Source organism: Spermophilus citellus (assembly GCF_964194105.1).
Source record: "Spermophilus citellus genome assembly, chromosome: 4".
Lineage (NCBI taxonomy): Eukaryota > Metazoa > Chordata > Mammalia > Rodentia > Sciuridae > Spermophilus > Spermophilus citellus.
Genome location: NC_138185.1, coordinates 198,010,698 through 198,031,156, shown reverse-complemented (window position 1 = coordinate 198,031,156; position 20,459 = coordinate 198,010,698). Strand labels below are relative to the sequence as shown.

At 43.3% G+C, this 20,459-nt stretch overlaps 1 protein-coding gene across 2 annotated transcripts in view; it reads left to right on the top strand.

The window, feature by feature from the left end:
* ZFYVE1 (zinc finger FYVE-type containing 1) overlaps positions 1–16,680 on the top strand; it is a 58,643-nt gene extending 41,963 nt beyond the window's left edge. Inside the window, exons 4-11 of one of the 2 annotated variants that reach the window (XM_081292690.1) lie at positions 5,241–5,347; positions 7,540–7,648; positions 8,312–8,409; positions 8,496–8,613; positions 11,080–11,250; positions 11,923–12,103; positions 12,847–12,960; positions 14,814–16,680. In XM_081292690.1, the coding sequence (XP_081148816.1) occupies positions 5,241–5,347; positions 7,540–7,648; positions 8,312–8,409; positions 8,496–8,613; positions 11,080–11,250; positions 11,923–12,103; positions 12,847–12,960; positions 14,814–15,046 (1,131 nt within the window). In that variant the 3' untranslated portion in view covers positions 15,047–16,680. The remainder of the gene's footprint in view (positions 1–5,240; positions 5,348–7,539; positions 7,649–8,311; positions 8,410–8,495; positions 8,614–11,079; positions 11,251–11,922; positions 12,104–12,846; positions 12,961–14,813) is intronic. The other variant, XM_081292689.1, reaches the window with a different exon arrangement.
* The last annotated feature ends 3,779 nt before the right edge of the window (positions 16,681–20,459 follow it).

Sequence of the window (20,459 nt, the reverse complement as noted above, 5' to 3'; positions counted from 1 at the left end):
ACACTGGTCTACCTGGAAATAGTGTCAAGATCCCATCTGATCTTAGAGCTCAGTCTCTAAGACTGCTCCCCTGACTTTATTTTTTTTTAATTTTTTGGTACCGGGGATTGAACTCACGGGCACTTGACCACAGAGCCACGTCCCCAGCCCTATTTTGTAGTTGCTTAGCACCTCGTTGTTGTTGAGGCTGGCTTTGAACTGGCCATCCTCCTGCCTCACTTTCCCTAGCTGCTGGGATTAGAGGCGTTCTCCACCATGCTGGATAGAAATGATGAAGTGCATAGTACAAGTGGGAAAAGGGGCATGGAGCTTCCACACCATCTCTGCCTGAGCTACTCTCTAGGATGTCTAGAGACATCCACATATTCAACCATCCCAAAGCTCTCCCAACTGTGTCCTTTTGGGTCTGTTTTAAACATGGGCAACTGTTGAAATGTAATTGGACAAAAAGGGTATGATCTAATGCTGATAGTTTAAGTGGGAAAACCCAGCAAGGCCTGTCTGTTCAGATTCTTGCCCTCTCTTGGCAGCATTCCTTCCTCCTGGGAATGGGGCAGGATTCTTCTGGAATGAAGAGGATCTTATGACCTGCTCTCAGATAAGGATAGATCAGAGGATTTGTAAGATGAAGAGAGATAAGCAAGGAAAGATTCACCTTGGGGAAGAAAAATTGGAGTTTCTATAACCTTCTTGAGGAGGGAGTTATGAGCCAGGAACTGTGGTTGTAAACCAAAAAATTTATCAATATCATAAATCTTAAGTTTGGTTTTTAAATATTTTTATAAAATTTTTATGCTGGAGATTGAACCCAAGATCTTGCACATGCTAGACACTGTGCCACTAGCTGTAACCCCGCTCTGGTTATCTTTTTATATTAACACATAATGTATGCCTCATTCTTTTTAAAGCCATTAGTAGACTTTAAAAAATTATTAGCTTTATCTTATTTATGTGGATTGCGTGTGATTGATACAGCATTATTGGATTCAAAAGGGGTCCAGGGACTACTTTTCATGTTCATTATTTTTTTTTTTTTTCAAGAGAGAGTGAGAGAGGAGAGAGAGTGAGAGAGAGAGAGAGAATTTTTAATATTTATTTTTTAGTTCTCTACCACTTGAGCCACATCCCCAGCCCTCATGTTCATTATTGAACAGAAAATGTGGAATTAGAAATGTAATTGATAAGAAAGAATGGAAAGTTTGGAGAGAGAGTGTGTGTGTGTGTGTGTGTGTGTGTGTGTGTGTGTGTGTGTGTGTGTTTGGGAGAGGGAGAGATCTGCAGCTACTGTTTGCCTGAGAATGGTTTCCCTGTGACAGCATCACTTTTTTTTTTATTATTCAGCCACTTTGTAGTCTCCAGGCCCCAGTACCACTTTTTCTAGATGGGCTATTTCCTTCTCCTCTGTTCAGGATCCACAGTACCACCAGTCAAGATACCTATAAAACATAACCTTCACTGAGCAGGTTAATCTGTTTAAAGGAAAGATGCTCAAGTCCCAGTTGTATAGGGGAATTAATATTGAATAAACTGCGGTTGTCAGTTCTTATAGTTCTGAATAACTGGGAAAACTGTTTTAAAATTGAGTTCCTATAGGTTTCATGTAATATCTTCTTTAGTCTCTGATCACTAAAAGTAGAAATACTGACTTTCCAATTTCTTCAGATCAGGAAGCATCTATTAAGTATTTATAAAATTGTGATGTTTGTTGCAGGTGGCATCATAGAGAAGAAATGTCATTTTGAATTAGGAATTTGACTGCTATCCCTTGATAACTGGAGCTAACCTTTATAGGTACAATAGAAAGAGGCATACTGTTGCCAGGGCAACTGAAGTTCAAGATCATCTGGTCTCCAGGCAACCTTTTCTAGACTTGCCTCAAATATTTTCCCAGGCACTCTAAGGAGAGGCCCTTCCCTGCTTTCCCCTTCCAGCTTTGGGACCTCAGGGAGAGCCCCAGAAACACCGTGGAATGATGTGAGATTTGGACTTTTTTTTTTTTTTTTTCTGTGGTGCTGGGAATTGAATCCAGGGTCTCATGTATGCACTCCACAACTGAGGTATATCCCCAGCCCTAAGTTTGGCATTGAACTTGCAAAATATATGGATCAAGTGGTAGGTACCTACTTTAAATTGAAAAGAAAAATCAGATTATAGAAAAATGTGGGCAGGGGGATGGGGTTGTGGCTCAGCGGTAGAGCACTCGTCTCCCACGCGCGGGACCCTGGGTTTGATCCTCGGCACCACATAAAAAAATAAATGAGTGAAATAAAGGTATTGTGTCCAACTACAACTATAAAATTAAAATATTAATAAAAAAGAAAAAGAAAAATGTGGGCAGTTTCTCCCTATCCTTATGTCTGAAACACTGACATCAAATTTCAGCAGTTACTATTATATTCTCAGTGCTTTTAATTCTTGTAAGGCTTTCTGAAGCTTACTAAAGCTGGGTTCATTATTATCAGTGTGTGACTTGTAAAAGAAGTGACATACTTGTGCTCTTACCCAGTATGTGAGAGGGTAGGTGACCAGTGTCTGAAGGATAAGGCTGCTTTGTCTAAGAGCTCTTCTCTTTCCAACGTCATAAGGGATTACTGTTGCCTTGGGCAACATAAAGCAACGGTTACTAGGGCAGAGAATGATGGTAGTTCTAAGGGCATAAGTACCATGGGAAATTCTGCTGTGGATTGTTTCATGCCAAGCCTTGAGATACTTAAAAATGTACTGGGTGTCATGATGTGTACTTATAATCCCAGCTACTTGAAAGGCTGAGACCTTGGCAATTTAGTGAGACCTTGTCTCTCAAAAAAATAAAAAGAGCAGGAGATGTGCCTCTAGGTTTAGTCCCCAGTACCACTAAATAAATAAAATTGAATTAAGATAAAAAATAAAAAGGGCTGGGTTGTTTAGTGGCAGAGCACTTGCCTAGAATGCTTGAAGCCCTGGGTGGAATCACCAGTATTGGGGGTGGCTAGTTAGGGAGTAGTTAGCCTTAAACTTAGAAGGGTCTATGGGAATGGGATGGAGCCTGGGACCAGGAAGGAAGAACAGCAGTTGGTTTGCAAGTGGGGCTTGGTGCCAGGCCACTTCATTCTAAAGGTCCGAATTGAGTGTCTGTGGAGACCAAAGCTAGGATTTGGAGGAGGGTACAAAAGTAGGGAACTTCTTTCATAGCATTTATGATCTATTTTGGAGGTAAAAATACATGTAATAGACCCATACCTTGCACTACTGTCTATATCTAGTTTGGGAGTGGAGTACCAAGGGGCTTCAGAAAGGGCAGAGGAATATTGTTTTCAGTGGTTGGGAAGGGTTTATTAGAAGAGGTAGGATCAAAATTATTCCTAAAGGATGGGTCTCATTTACAAGTAGGAGAGAAGAGAACCATGTGTGGTTATTCTCATTGTTCATAAATTTATTCATATTCTCTTAAAATCTTTACTTTTACTAAGTTATTCCTCACAAAATTATACTCAAGGAGGATATGACTTAATATTCATTATTATTTGTGAGACCATTTTTTCTTTTTCTTTTTTTTTTTTTTGAAGAGAGAGAGAAAGAGAGAGAGAGAATTTTAATATTTTTTTTTTTTTTTTAGTTATCGGCAGACACAACATCTTTGTTTGTATGTGGTGCTGAGAATCGAACCCGGGCCGCACGCATGCCAGGCGAGCGCGCTACCGCTTGAGCCATATCCCCAGCCCGAGACCATTTTTTCTTAATCTCAATCAAGGATTGCAACTTGGTCAGCTATCACTAGCAGATGGCGTTTAATGGGCCTGCCCATTATTTTTGTGGAACCTGAATTTAAATGCCCTTGTGTGAGTCATGGGCCACTACTCTTGTTAAGACAAGAGTAGACCTGACAGATAGCATAGCATGTGCCTCTGTTAGCACTGAAGTTTGCAACTCTTGGTATTAAGACTTCATTGAAAATAGAAAAAGGAAACTTTTTTATTTTTTGTAGTTCTCAGAGCACGCTACTACTGAGCTACCTCCTCGGCCCTTTTTATTTTGAGATAGGGTCTTGCTAAGTTGCTAAGGATGGTCTTGAACTTACAGTCTTCCTGCCTCAGCTTCGCAAGTCACTGGGATTGCAGGTGTGTTTCCCTATAGCCAGCTGAAAAGGAATCTTAAATAAGAAGTTCTCATTAAGTGGGAATTCTTCTGAGCTTGAGTTTAATATCTAATCTTCCCCTTTCCCAAATTTCATCTTAAAATTTCTTATGCCCACCTTTTAAAAAATATATATATTTTTTTAAGTTGTAGTTGGACACAATATCTTTATTTTATTTATTAATTTTTTTATGTGATGCTGAGCATCAAATCCAGTGCCCCGCGCAAACGCTCTACCGCTGAGCCACAACCCTCAGTCCCTCTTCTGCCCTTTTCATTAAAGGAAGTAACATCTCGTCCTTTTGTTTTCAGCTACTTTCCCTTCTCTTCCCCTGAATCGTGTCTGGCTGTCTCAGACTGGGGGACTACAGAAACTCTGAACAGAATCCACTGGATAATTTTTAAAGCTTAGAAGGCCCATTGCTATAATTAGTTTGAAGAATTATTTGAATATAAAGTAATGAGTGGCAACAGAGGATTAAATATGGATTCTACCTTTCAACATAAAATTTTATTTGCTTCTCAAATACTTTATCTTTCTTTTTGGCATTTACTTTGGCTATTTGCCATCTGGTAGGCTAGTAGAGTTGATAAATAACTGTGAGACGCTATAATAATTCTTCCTTGTTTTTTGGCCAGGGATGTGTTATTATCTACATTGAGATAGTTCTACTGTCTAGTGAACTCCAAGTGGACATCTGTGGTTGGAACTGAACCTTAGCTCACTTCTTGGCTTTCTGGAGCCATTCTCTTTGAGTCTCTCCTTGAGCCTCAGTGTTTTTTCCAGCTTCCTAAAAGATGATAGTCAATATTTGTATGGTCTTGAATAAAATACTGAGTGTGTGAGGTAGTTTATAACCTCCCAGCAGTTAGGAGAGAACATAACTCTGCATACTTTTTACCTCTTAGGCAATGGGCCATCACAAATGGGTTCTTTCCAAGGTTTCCTGTGTTGAGGACTGTACAGGTTGGGTCAAGGTTGAGGGTAAAGAGCAGCAGTTACTGTGTTTCTTCCTTGCCTGTGGTCCTGGTAAGAAATATGCTAGCAGTAAAAGGCAGGAAGAGGAAGGGCCAAAGCACAAGCTCTCTGCTGAGGACCTTCATGTGTCACCTTTCCTCCTTGGCAGGCACTGAGTGACCGTTTCAGCGGTGAGATCCCTGATGACCAGATGGCGCACAGCTCCTTTTTTCCAGATGAGTACTTCACCTGCTCCTCCTTGTGCCTCAGCTGTGGGTAAGTGAGGCCAGTCCCGCTCTGTCTCCAGGGACTAGAGGATTAGAGTAGTCATTCACTTGAGTGTATGTGCCAGTCACCTGGGGTCTGCCTAAATTTCAGTTTCTGATTAAAATCATCCAGGGCAAGGCCCAAGACGGTGCATTTCCAATAAGTTTCCAGGTGATCATGATGAGTCACACTTTGAGATAGCAAGAGCTTCAAGGGTACATAGTTATGAAGGTTTCTCTGAAGATTCTAAACTGGTATAGATGTGAAGTTAACTGGTTTCTGGTTTGGGCAGTTTTTATGACAGAAGATTTGGGGTTCTGTGCTTTTCTCTGTGTCTTTTTTTTTTTTTTAAAGAGAGAGAGAGAGAGAGAGAAAATTCTTTAATATTCATTTTCTAGTTTTCGGCGGACACAACATCTTTGTTTGTATGTGGTGCTGAGGATCGAACCCGGGCCGCACGCATGCCAGGCGAGCGCGCTACCGCTTGAGCCACATCCCCAGCCCCTTCTCTGTGTCTTTAACCAGGACTTTCAATCATTTATTTATAGGTTGCTATTTATTAAGCTAATAAGCGAGTAACCTCCCTGCCCATGCCCAAGCCATGTGCAAAACATTGTGATATATATTTAACCTAGCTGATTCTTTTCATTGTGAGGGCAAATGATTAGAACATACTAGAATTTTCTAGGGAGCTTTCAAAATTATTTAGGCCAGGGCCCCACCTCTGGGAATTCTCATTTATTGGATCTGGGGTAAGATCTCTGGATTGATGTATTTAGAAGACTCATTGGATGATTCAAAGGCATAGCTTAATCTGAGAGTACTGAGTTAGGGCAGTGCTTCTCAAATTTCAACCTGCATATCTATTACCTTAAGCTGTTAAAATATTGTTTCTGAACCTGCAGGTCTGGGTGGGACCCAAGATTCTTCTGCATCTGGAACAAGGGCCAGGTCATTGCCTGTGTAGCTGGTCCATGGGCCCTTCTTTGTTACTGAGGGATTAGAACAGTGCTCCTCAGGCTTTAGTATGCATCTGAAAAACCTGAAAACTGTGTTAAAACAGATTGTTGGGCCCTTTTCCCCACAGTTTGATTCAGTAGGTCAGAGGTAGGACCTGGGAATTTGGATTTTAATAAATTCCTAGGTGATGCTACTGTTGCTCTTTGGACCTACATCTGAAGATCGCTGTATTAATTGAACCTATTAATTGAACCTATTGATGGCTATTAAATCACAGACTGGGTGCCTTGTCTGATCAACCCTAGGGGATTGAACCTAGTGTGTCTAGGTCAGATTGCAGTCTCCATGTCCTATAGATATTCCCCAAGTTCCTTTCATCATGGACTTAGCTCATATGAGGATCACTGCCCATGTTGCCAACATTTGCCTGTCTACAGGCAGAGACCTGAGCCCAGTTCTGTATTGGTCTTTTGGCTACCTGCTGTGGTACTGAACCACCTCTGACCTGGGTAAAAAGGTCTTGGCTCTTGGATTATACAGTGTAGGCTAAAGAGAGCCAAGAATTATCTTGAAGAGTTCAGTTTGGGATGGGAAGAGGAATGCTAGTTGCCATATTACTTACCTTCCTTTCTGTTCTCCCTGTGAACCCAGCATGAGGGGCTTCAGCACTTCCGGATCATCACTTTTCCATTCTGAGCCTTACTGGGTTTCCAGAATTTTCTGTTTTATTACAGCAAAATTCCAAAGTCCTGACCTCTGTTTTTGCCTTGTCAGGATGGCAGAGCTCACTGTCATTTGGAAGTTTTTCTTGTTTGGCTTAAGCCTCCCCTTAATGCATTGCCAACTTTTGGGGGTTGGCTTGCATTTTGCATCTTGGCAGCCTGTTCTGGTTTAACTTTCCATTTCACCCTTTCTGGATTTTTAGTTTCTTGAGAGCCATGCAGCTTTCATCTTTGGTTAAATTGGTGTCTTCTGGCTCCTGCATTCCTGTTGAGGGACCAGGTCTGTTTTTGCAAGAAGAAACTCTTTTTTCCCCATACAAGGGAGATGCTTGCTCTATCTCTGTCACGCTGTTGATTGTAAGTGTAACAGAGGGGCTTCTGGATTTCCAGGGTCAGCTGCCCTCTTAGTCCCAGTAACAAAGATCTGCTTTTAGCCCTGTGCCTGGCTAGGGTTGGACTTTCTCTAAGTGGCGCTGGCTCCTTTTGCTCTCTCATTGACGGTTTTGGGGTTTCCCTCAGGGTTGGATGTAAGAACAGCATGAATCATGGGAAGGAAGGAGTGCCTCACGAAGCCAAGAGCCGTTGCAGGTATTCTCACCAGTATGACAACCGAGTTTATACCTGCAAGGTGAGTTCTCAAAGCGTTTCCTTGCTCCAGCAGCAGGCTTGCTTGCATGCCTTCTCCTTTGGAAAGATTGGCTTGGGCTCCACTTTGCTGCATCCTGAAGTGTTCGATATTCAAATTGAATACCTTTGGAACTTTTCCCCAGCTGTATTCAAAAGAATACATGTCTTTATGGCTTTATTTATTTATTAATTATGTATGTTTATTTATTGATTTTTTTTTTTTTTTTTGGTACTGAGAATTGAATCCAGGGGTGCTTTACCACCAAGCCACATCCCAGCCCTTTTTATTTTTTAGAGACAGGGTCTTGCTGAGTTGTTTAGGGCCTCACTAAGTTGCTGAGGCTGGCCTTGAAGATTTGATCCTCCTGTGTCAGCCTCCTGAGTCACTGGGATAATAGGCATGTGCGACTGCAACCAGCTAAATTAGTTTTGATGTATTTCTCCTTTCTGTGATAAATGTGTAATTTAGAGCCCAGGTTTTAGACCTGGAATGGTACACATTTTATTATCTCTCAGAGCACTGGCTTCTTTATAGAAACAAATCTTCTTAGGTGCTAAGTGGGGTGTGAAACCCTCAACCAGTATGGTTGTGGGGAGTGGGGAAGTGAAGAGGGCATGGGGCTGGTGGACCTAGAATAAGCTTGCAGAGTGCTCCATGTTGCAGGCCTGCTATGAGAGAGGCAAGGAAGTCAGCGTAGTGCCCAAAACGTCTGCCTCCACCGACTCTCCCTGGATGGGTCTTGCAAAATATGCCTGGTCTGGGTGAGTTTAAACAGCGTAACTAAAGGTTTGTTGGTGTTTGTCTCCCAAGGGCCTGAGTGGATAATACTTTATCCTCCTCCTCCTAGATATGTGATCGAGTGTCCTAACTGTGGCGTGGTCTATCGTAGCCGGCAGTACTGGTTTGGGAACCAAGATCCTGTGGATACAGTGGTGCGGACAGAGATTGTGCATGTGTGGCCTGGAGTAAGAACTCTTACATTGATTTTTCCTCCTTCCTTTTGTTTTGTTCAGTTATTCATGTGTAGGAAGAAGTGGAGCTTGTTTAGAAGGAAGATTAGCCATGAATTTCAAAACATGAGTGCTGTAGAAAGGCAAGATCTGGAAGCCTTTCCTGTTATAGCTATTGAATTGTTTTTATTTCTTCTTGCATAAATGGTAGGAGCGAAACTTTAAGTGAAGTAAGCTAAAAATTAATCTGTCATTGTCCTTTAGCAAATACAGCTTTATTTTCTAATGTTCTCACTCATTTTCTATATGCAGATGTTTTTATAGATTCAGTCATTTATTTTTTTGCTTGTTTATTTATTCATTTATTTAGAGACAGAAACTTTCTGTGTTGCTTATCTTTGTCTGAGACTCATAGACTCAAGCAATTTTCCTGTTTTAGCCTCCTGAGTTATAATAGCTAGGACTTCAGGCATGTGTCACTATGCCCAGCCTGATTGTGATTTAAATGCCATTTTTCTCATGATAGAATTCATTTTGTCCAAGGCTATAGTTGGGATTTACCATTCCCTTATTTTTGGACATTTATGTTTTTTAATGAATTTTTTATGAGCAATAAAAATGTTTTAGTGACCATCTTTATGTAAGAAAATAATTTCTTTGTTCTGGGAAATTTTCTTGAAGGATACGCTAGGAAGTAGAATTTTTGTAGACCTTTATTTACTTTATTTACTGTTTTTAATTTGATATTGAATTCAAGGTTTTGGAAAAACAGACCTGTTTAGGAGGCAGTGATTTGGTACTTTCATTCCATCAAATCACTGTTCACATCTGGGTGTAGTGTATGCTTATAGTCCTAGCTACTTGGGAAGATTACTTGGACCTGGGGTTTAAGGTCAACCTGGGCAACTCGGTGAGATCTTATCTCCTCCCACTCCTCACTGCCCCCCCCCAAAAAAAAAGGAAAAAGGAAAAAGAGTGAAAAGTCACTATTCACACTTGGAATTATTCATAAATCATAACAAATCCTACCCTTTTCCCTTCATGGAAAAAGACAAGTGGTTTTCTCAAAAAGGAATTATTTCACTCTGTTGTCCCCTTGCTGTATAATTTCTACTGACTAGCTGTCTATTAGTCACATTTCCTTGTCTGGCAAATACCTGAGATAATCAACTTCTAAAGAAGAAAGTTTTGCTCTGGTTCAGTATCAGTCCCTGATCACTTGGCCCTATTGCTTCGGGCCTGTGGCAGTACAGTACATTGTGATGGGAAATTCCCATTTATCTCATGGCCAGGAATCCAAAGAGAAAGAAACCTAAAACCTCACATTGGGCCCCACCCCTCAAAGTTCCTACCACCTTCCAATAAAACCATCCTTTAACACATGGGCCGTTGGGGAACATTCCAGAGTTAAAATAGCCCATTTCTACCTGCCAATCCACCTTTAGCTTTTCCTGATTCCTACAGTTACATGAAATTGAGAATTTCCTTATTTTCCCTTACTCCCCACCCCCAATTTCTGTGCCCACTGAAATTTGTTATTGTTGTATAGTTTTCTTTATGGAGCCCACATCCTTGGCCAGATGAGTTTTTTTTTTTTTTTTTTTAATACACAACAGCAGAATGTATTACAATTCTCATTACACGTATAGAGCACAATTTTTCATATCTTTGTATAAAGTATGTTCACGCCAATTCATGTCTTTATACGTGTACTTTTTTTTGCATTACAATTCTTATTACACATATATACCATAATTTTAATATCTGTTTGTATATTAAATAGGTTGACACTCAATTCGAGTCTTCATACATGTACTTTGGATAATGATGTCCATCACATTCCACCATCCTTGCTAATCCCCTGCTGGCCAGATGGTTTTGATGACCAAGGCTATGCTATCCTAAGGATTTAATATGACCTAAAAGTGAGGAAGTAAAATCATGAGATAGTTTCTATTCCAGGAAAACAATAATATAGTAAATTTACTCTTAGGCTGCTTCTCTCATAATCTTTGGGATTAGGAGAATACATTGCTTTTTATGTGTCTGCTCATTGATTGTTTTAACATAGGTTGTACAGTACAGTGTGCCCAAAACTGTTCTGGATGCTAGCAGGGAGTCAACATACATAATAGATATTGCACTTACACAGAAATAGGATTTCTAGAGGTAGGTAGGTGTTAGCGGAGTTAGGAAGGATTCCTAACTGAGCCTGGGTTGAGATGCTTCATGGACAAAGTGTCGCCTCCTATACCCTAGGGATAAAATAAGTCCTGAGTTAAAACAGCTGCACATCAAGTCTTATGGTGAATTCAACAAGAATAAATCAGTGCCGTTGGGTGCAGCATTGCCTAGAAGCCATAGATTCTCCATTTTTCCATGCCAAGGAGTTTGTAGTTCTGGTTGGCACCAGGGACCCCTCCCTTCTTCCTTGCAGTTCCTTCACTCAGAGCATGACGGGATCCTGCATTTTCATTCCAGACTGATGGGTTTCTGAAGGACAACAACAATGCTGCGCAGCGCTTGTTGGACGGGATGAACTTCATGGCTCAGTCTGTGTCTGAGCTAAGTCTTGGGCCCACCAAAGCTGTGACTTCCTGGCTGACAGACCAGATTGCCCCTGCCTACTGGAGGCCCAATTCCCAAATCCTGGTATGGTGTGAAAGGATGCCCCTTCATCCCCCGTACAGCCCATCCTTCCTCCACTGCTTGGTCCAGGACTAAGCTGGTTCTGTGAACTAGGTGCAGTTCCCCCCAGTGTAGTTATCTCAAAGGGTATTGGAACGGGTAGGAAATTTGAGACAGTTTCTCCTTAGATCACCAATTTCCTTTTGTGTTATTACACAAATATTTTCTTTTTTTATTGGTGCATTATGATTATGCTTAATAATGGGAGTTGTTGCTAAATATTTGCACGTACACATAATTTGGTCAGTTTCATTCCCACTATCTGCAAGTCTTTTTTTTGTGGTGGGTTATAGTTTCTTTACCTGTGAGAGTCAGTTAATATTGCTCAGATGTTTGAGGCCATAGATACAGAATCTGGAGAAAGAAGCCTTTTAAAGGTCTTTGAGGGTCATCTTGGCTTGATACATAAATCACTAGGACACTCACAGCCAGAGAGCACAGAGCTTCAGTTCATTTACCTTCTTACAGGAAATACTCCCATGCTTTCTATGTTCAGATAACTAGTATTACTGGATAATTTGGGTCCTGACTGAGAAACAACCTACCTCCCTGATTTGCTCCCACCTCCCCTATCTTGTGTCAGCTGACAGACATGTACAATTCCTGCCTCTCTGTTGTGTTTTTGGATTAAAACAGAGCTGCAACAAGTGTGCGACATCCTTTAAAGACAATGACACTAAGCATCACTGCCGGGCCTGTGGGGAGGGCTTCTGCGACAGCTGTTCATCTAAGACCCGGCCAGTGCCCGAGCGGGGCTGGGGGCCAGCACCCGTGAGGGTGTGTGACAACTGCTACGATTCCAGGAATGTCCAGTTAGGTAACGTGGGGACGGAGAGCTTCCAGGGCGGAGGGGGTTCATCCTCCTTCCTTTTCACTGGGACAGGACTCCTGCTACCCCAGCCCTGCTCCTAACCACATCACTGTTCTGAGAGTAGCTGATCTGCTGGCACAGCCAGTCGTCCTTTAAGCTCTCTCTTTTTTTTTTTTTTTTTTTTTTTCATTTTCGGTACTGGGGAAGACCCAGCGCCCCACACATGCTAGGCAAGTACTCTATCTCTGAGCCACTTTCTCGATCCTCTGTTAGGCTCTTCCTTAGCAGGGTTCTGTGATTGCTGTTCCTGGGGGGTGGAGTTTGAACCTGGTTGACAGACCATATTGCTCCTGCCTACTGGAGGCCAAACTCATGAGCCATGGAGGTGCTTCTGAGGGAAGGAACCCACACATAGCCACTAATCCCTGCAAAGCCTGCAGTTCTTATCAGAGATGGCTTTGACTAAGTCCCCTTCCTAGAGAAGGTTCTAGGTCATGCTTACAGAACCTCTCTGGCTTACTTTAAGAGAAGGTTATGAAGTAGTTACAAAGGATTGGAGGTAAAAGACAATAGCTGTCATACCACTTTCAGGGTCTGGGCTGACCTGGCCCACAGCCCAGACACTTGGAATCACTGCAGGCCAGCACAGTGGTCCAAGGAGGTGAATCCAAAAGAGCTCTGTTGAGGCCCTGAGTTTTCCATTTGGTAGACGACTAAGGCAACATCTTTTCCTTTATCATTTCCCACAGATGTTACTGAGGCACAGGTAGACGATGAAGGCGGAACACTCATTGCTCGGAAGGTGGGAGAGGCTGTGCAGAACACCTTGGGAGCCGTGGTGACAGCCATTGACATACCACTAGGTGGGCCTGGCAATGTCTGTCTGGGGTGTAAAGGATGTGGGATGAGAGTTTTTGTGGGTACTCTGGGTTCTCATTGATTTTTCAAAGGCTTGAAAGGTAGATTGGAGTTGGGCATCAAGAAATCAATTACAATTTTACATCTGCTTGCTTCTGCAGCATCTCTGAGTGGTTTTCTCTTTGTTCCTAGAGGCCATCCCTTTACATTTCCATTGCTGCCTAACACACTACCTTGAAATGAAAGGCCTGTCAGTAGCTATTTTATGTCTTAAAACTGTGTGGGTGTGGAAGTCAGGAAAGGGTAATTATTCTGCTCCTGGTGGCTGTTATCTAAAGTTACTATGTGATATTTCAGCATGGCAGCTGGACTCAACTTTTATTTTTTTGGTAGCAGGAGATTGAATCCAGGGGCCCTCTATCACTGAGCCACATCTCCAGCCCTTTTAGGTTTTTATTTTGAGATAGGTTTTTTGCCAGAGTTGGTGAGGCTGGCCTCAAATGTACAATACTCCTGCCTTAGCCTCTTGAGTTGATGGGATTACACGGATGCACCATTATGCCCAGCTGGACCGGTCTGGAATGTCTAAGCTGACTTACAGGGGCCTTAAGGGGACTGGAAGCTTGGCTCAGCAGAGTGGCCCTCCCTTTCTGTGTTTCCCCAAGACAACTTCTTTTTTTTTTTTTTTTTTTAATATATTTTATTTAGTTTTTTTAATTGGTGCTGGGGATTGAATCCAGTGCCTCTTGCATGCTAGGCAAGTGCTCTACCATTGAGCTACAACCCCAACTCCCCCAAGACTTCTTCATGTGGTGTATCCAGTGGTAGTTGGACTTAAGTGGTTACTTGGGGGTTTAAGAGCTAATGTTTGAAGACATAGAAGCCTCCTGGGCCTGCCAACTGGTACATCTTCTGTACTGTGTTTCAGTGAGTCAAAACCTGCCTAGATTCAAGGAATGGGGCAGGAGTGTCAAGATGGAAAGCAGTTAAAGAACTTGTGGCTGTCTTTATTATAGTAGCCAAGCTATTATTAATTTAGCTTTTAAGATCCAGATGTGAGGGCTCCTTGGAGCTAGGGTGGGAGGAGGGAGAGGAGGGAAAATCCGCCAGTGGGTAGAGGACTTTGGCAGGGTTGGCCAGGCCTGGGGATCATTTGGTACACTGTGGGGGAAAGACCAATGTCTCCTGGGTGGGCAGTTATGAAAACAGCTTGGGTCAAACTTAAACATTGTGGCCTACAAAATGAGCAGATGATGAGGTTTTGACTCAAGGGTGTGGGATTAGATGGATTAGTCCAGGCTTGAAGCTCAGGTTGCTTCTGCCCTCAGGGTCACCTGGGAGAGGCAGGGGCTGCCTTTGGCACAAATGGCCTGCTACCTCTGCTTCCCAGACTCACTCACTGAGTACCAACCCGGCAAGTATGTTAGACATGTTATTTCTTGTCATTCTCATAAATAGCTCTTGGAAGGGGTTGTTAGATGAGTAAGCCCTGAAAAGTGAAGTAACTGCTGTTAATCCTGCAGCCACTAGTTGACTTATGCTCGGAAGAACTGGGACTTCAAAGGAGGTCTCACTTCAGGGTCAGGACTTTTTTTTTTATAGTTCTCCAGTGTGTCTTGGTGCAGCTATACTTGAGGTTCACCTGGAGAACTTAATAGATAAGTAAATATTAGTGCCTTGGCCCTACCCCAAAGATTCTCATCCTGATGGTCAGGGTAGAGGCTGGGCATCTGCATTTTTTAAAAGCACTATAGGAGATTCTGTGTGCAAGCCAGTATCTGAAGATGCCTTTTTGCCAGTTGGGACTTGGGGTACAGGGTATGTTGTGTCCTGACCATCACCTTTCTTCCCTCTGCAGGCCTGGTGAAGGATGCGGCCAGGCCTGCCTACTGGGTGCCCGATCATGAGATCCTGCACTGCCACAACTGCCGCAAGGAGTTCAGCATCAAGCTCTCCAAGCACCACTGCCGTGCCTGCGGACAGGGCTTCTGTGATGAGTGCTCCCATGACCGCCGGGCTGTTCCCTCTCGTGGCTGGGACCATCCTGTCCGAGTCTGCTTCAACTGCAATAAAAAGCCCGGTGACCTTTAACCCCAGCTCCCTCTTTCCGAGTCCTTCACAATTCCTTAGGTTCTCAGGGTTAGAAGCAAAAGTCTCATTGAGGTAGGCCCTCCTCCCAGTCACCTGTTGTGGTATGTGTTCTCTCCTCATCCTTGGGCCACTTTCCCTCTGTGGGGGTGAGCCTGACGGCAGGCCCGAAGGCATAAACCCCTCAGGGCAAGGGACCGAGCAGCTCTAAGCAAAGGGGGGTGAATCCAAATCCGTTGCATTTATTTCAGTTAAAAATAATAAATATATATATATAAATAAATATATATATATATTGACATATACATATGAAAGGAACTTGGGAGTGTATTGAGGCTGCTTGCTGGCTGTGAAGACTTACCCCAGTCTGTCCCCACTACAGGGATGGGATGGCAGTGGCAGCAGGTCTTCCCCACAAAGCCAAGCCAGGTCCAGAGCCACTGCGTCGCTGGTCGCCTTTTGCTGCTTCTCTCCAAGCCTTGGCAGCCTCCCTTTCCTGGCTTTTCCCTTCCAGCCCCCCAGCTGCCTGGTTGGTGGGTCTCCCAGCAGTGCCTACTTGAGGCAGCCTGAAGGGAATTCTGCTTGGGCCCTCAGGGAGCTGAATCCCAATTCTTGGATTAAGCCTGTTAAGCCTGTTTTAGAGACCAACCAGCTTATTGTGCGGGTCTTAGGGGTGTGTGGAAGGTCAGAAGTTGGGTCTTCAGTCCTGAGAAGTCAAGTTCAGGTGCTGTGACGGCCCATGTAGTTGGGGAGATTCCCAAAGGACTTGGGCCTTCCCCAGCAGCCTTTCCTGCTCCTTAATGCTTCTGTTTCCACTAGGCTTTTCTGGAAGGCCGCACTTTTGCTCCTAAATCAAAAGCACCTGCTACCCCCCTCCCCCTTGAGCCTATCATCTGCTTCTGAGTGTCGCACTAGAATTTTTATTGCATAAAGTGTCTTAATTCTTTGTTTCCAGACACACAACCCCTCTAGCTATTGGAGGGGTAATCATGAGAAACCTTCCAGGGAAACAGAGCACAGAATGGACTGTTAGTTGTTTTTTTAAAAGTATATATAAATATTTCAACAGATCATAAAAGAAAAATTCTATCTCTTTGGTCCATGCAAGAGAAGTCAAATGAATGTTTCTCATCAAGAGTTTGGACATCTATACCTATCATGACTGGAAAGAGACTGTTGTGCCGAATCCTGTCATCGGGCGGAGTTTATCTTCAGTGGCCAAAAAAAGAATTAAAGCAACATAGTTCCTGACTGAGCTGGCTGGTGGGTGGAGCTTTGGGGAGGTGCATGGGCGGCCATTCCTGGCTTGAGTATCTGTGGGATGTGAGCCCTGGAGTGAGTTAGTCTCAGACCTGCGCCTTCCTGCCTCCTGTGGACCAGCGACTGAGGCCCTACTTGAACTGTGTATTATCAAATTCGCCATCATAAAAGAATCTTCCTGCTGAACACGAACTGTGCTGATTCTTTCCTCTAATTCCATCAGTAAATCTTTTTCCAGTTGATGGGAAAGTATCTGGTGGCTTGCAGAGCAGTCGCAAAGCAAGAGGCATACATCTAGAGTGGTAGTGCTGCCTGCAAATGGTTGCTTGTTACTCTGACAAATAAGTGCTTTTCCCTAGAAAAAGTATAAGCAAATACCACAAAACCATTATCACACAGACTGGTTTTTTAATCTCAAAATGACAGACAGTTTTTCCCCAGCTGTTGGGCAGATAAGACAACTTGCCCCACATCAGTTTGCCCTCTGGGGCCAGAACTTTTTAGGGACTAGAGGACCACAGCGTTCCTCAGGCCTTGTCACAGCAGTGTGGAGGTTAAGTGAAGGCAGGGGATAGCTGTAGTAAGGCTGAGCTAGGCCAGCTGGGCACCAAGTGGGGGATTGCGTGGCTCAATGGCAGCAGCTTTTTAATTACTTGGGTTCTGGGTTCAACTTTGGTAGCCATCATGCCAGGGTCTTAGGGGAATCCTCTCAGAAAAGACTGGGTGTTACTCCTCATTTCAATGTCAAGATTTAATATAGGCATTATTAGTGACCTTTTAATGTGGAACTTCCCAGGCTTCATCTGATTCCTGTGTCGTCTACCATCTCCCCATTTTTGGTGGCCACTGACACTTGTCTGTCCCTTTTCCTCTTCCTTGTTCCTGTTCCTTTCCCTCATTTCTTCTTTCCTTCCACCCTTCTCTCATTTTTGGGATGAGTAGGGCAGGTTAGGGAGGGTTTGAGGAGAAGAGGTGAAAGGTGGTGACCCCATTAGACTTGGTCAGCAGTTCTGTCATCAAGCTGGAGCACCCCTAACCCTGAGCAAGTGAATGCTGAGCCATGTGGTTGTGCCATTTCTAGCCCGTCAACCTTTAAGGCTCTTTAATAGAAATTGCACAGAAAAAGTCCCTTTTTATGCTAGTCCAATCAGTGGAGAAGAAGGGTACCAGTGTCAAGTAGGAGATTCTTTTCCTAGTCGCAATCCCAGTCTCAAATTAATGAGGTAAATGCAGGCTGAAAGCAAAGGAGGGGAAAAAACTGGCTCACCTTAATTTTCTCCAACCCAACACCACAAAACCAACCAGCACCCAGATTAAGAAACATGGCTAGCAAGTCAGTGAGACCTTGTCTCTAAGTAAAATACAAAATAAGACTGGGAATACGGCTCAGTGGTCGAGTGCCCCTGAGTTCAATCCCTAGTACCCCCACCCCTGAAAAAAACATGGCTGGACTTCAGGTACTTCCCGTCCACCCCTACCCCCAGGAATAAGTACTGTCCTGATATTGAATAGCACAGATCAGTTCCCCTGCCGTTGCTGGGGAGGTGCTACATGAACATTTTAAATAACTGAACACCGGCTTATAGGTAGTGAAGGTAGCTGAACCTCGTGAGCTATAGCTACAAGTTTCATCTTTTTTTTTTTTTTTTAAGAGTGTGAGAGAGAAAGAGAATTTTTTAATATTTATTTTTTAGTTTTCGGCGGACACAACATCTTTGTATGTGGTGCTGAGGATCGAACCTGGGCCGCACGTATGCCAGGCGAGTGTGTTACCACTTGAGCCACATCCCCAGCCCTACAAGTTTCATCTTGTGTGGCTGAACTAAGTGGCCTAAGCAGTGGGACCCAGTGAGAGCTTCACACGTCCATTGGGTTTAATTGGCTGGTTGAATTATTTGGGAATTGGATTAGTTCCCTCTTCCAGGCACTCTTGGGAGGTTTATGAGGTTGACGGTTTGTCAATCATACTGGAAGGCAGGCCCTTGTTCATGTCTTACAGGAGACACTTGCTCAAAGAGGTTCAGAGGCCAAACTGCCTGGCAAGTAGGACTTGAGTTGTCACCTGGGTCCAGGCAGGCCTGTGGCCATGGCACTGTGAAACTTCTCCCCTCAAGTTTTCCTTCCTCTTCAGATTCTGAATTCTCTTCCCGATAAGAACAGGGTCTTTTCAAAAGGGGAAAGTTGAAAAGCCAAGGAAGGCTTCTACTGTTGTCACAGGTGGGCTTAGCTTTGTATCTATAAACTTTCCCGTTGTCCTCAGGTTTTTATGACAAGGACAATAATCAAGTTGGTCTAGTATATACCACAAGAGCTAAGCTCCATTTGTTAAAAAATCCTGATATAATGGTAATTTTGCTACCATATTTGTTTCTTCAGCTTCAGAACTACTGTCACAGTGAAAATCAGCTTGTGTATTTTCATCATTAATGGAATTATTTTTAGTCACTGTACACAATCTGACGTCTACATTTATTAAGTTGCGCCTGGTGCCTTTTAAAAATTTTATTAAACTTCTTAAGTATCACAAGGGCTGGCGAGGTGGCACATGCCTATAATCCCAATAGCTTGGTAGGCTGAGGCAGGAGGATCTTGAGTTCAAAGTCAGCCTCAGCAACTTCGTGAGGCCCTCAGCAACTTGGCAAGACCCTTTCTCAAAATAAAAATCAACCTCGGGATGTGGCTCAGTGGTTATGCAACCCTGGGGTTCAATCCCAGGTCAAAAAAAAAAAACCAACTATCTCAGACTCTACATCTGACCAGAGCCATTTTACTGTTAATAGAAAAGTCTCAGTACTACATTATCATGCTGACACGTTTAGTTTTAGCCTGAATCTCTAAGGCGCTGGTCCCATCCTTAGTCTACTCCCTTCAATGTCCTGAAGAGAGGACAACTAAAAGAGCCTAAGTGGATTTCCTAGCCAATAAGTCACCTCAGGTCTAGCTGCTCTGGGCTTCTTTGTGATTACTGTGCCTTTTCTCAGATCATGATCTCTGAACAGTACTGTTAATATTGGAACAGCTTTGATTAAAGTGAAGTCAGAGCCTTGTGCTTCTAAGCACATGCTCTACCACTGAGCTATACCACTAGCCTAAACCCTGGTTTGTCTGTAAAATGATGCTAATTTTATATTACTATTTTTCTTCCTGCCTCCTTTCTGGGTTATTATAAGGATCAAATCAATTAGGGATAAGTTCCTTATAAAATGTGAGACACTAAAAATATTACAACCTATAGTTCAACTATTACATAACCAGTATGATATTCTCACCCATTTTCTGGATTTTGGTTCTTTGTAAGCTGTATGAGGCTTCTGGCAGGAAGTACATGGAACATTCAAGAGGATGAAGCTGTGGCCTTTGGTCACAACCACCCACAGTCCAACAGGAAGGGAGCCAGGGAATGAACAAGCCCACTTGATGTCCTCTTGCCCTTTGCATTCCTGCTGGTTCTTCCCACTCATTGACCTGCCCTGCCTCTGGGGTTCAGGGAGCCCTCTAGTTCGGAGGTCAGTCTCCTGAGGCATGCATGCGCAGGCCAGATGGGCCCGAGGGCAGAGGGAAGCTCTCCAGCATAGTTACTAAAGTTGGTCTCTTATCCAGGATCTGAGAGGGCTGGGGATATAGCTTAGTTGGTAGAGTGCTTGCCTTGCATGCACAGGCCCTGGGTTCAATCCCCAGCACCCCCCCCCCAAAAAAAAAACAAAAACAAAAACTGAGACTTCATCGAGGCTAAATTGCTGCTGCAATTTAGTCATCAGAAGCATCATCCACACCATGGTTCTTCCTACTTTATTGGTTGGTAGAAAGGCTTCTTAACACTGTATGAACTTTTCACAAAGTACAGCTCTGAAATCACAAAAAGTCAAAATGGATTTTCTTTGACCTTGGGTCCTTGAATCTGACATTCAAGTTGCTATAACAAAAATAGAAGCTACTATCCCCTACATTCTGGAAAGTGTTTCAATAAAGGCACTTTAAGGACTCTTTAAAACTAGCATTTAAAGAGATCCATGTTCCCTTCCAATGCATGAGTGCTAACAAAAGGAATATCTCAGAAATCTCCTGAACGGGCCATATTTAATGATCTCATCGTGTTTAATGATGAGACTTGAAGACATGACCTGGCTTTTCCTTTCCAACCCTGTTGGCTTTTTCA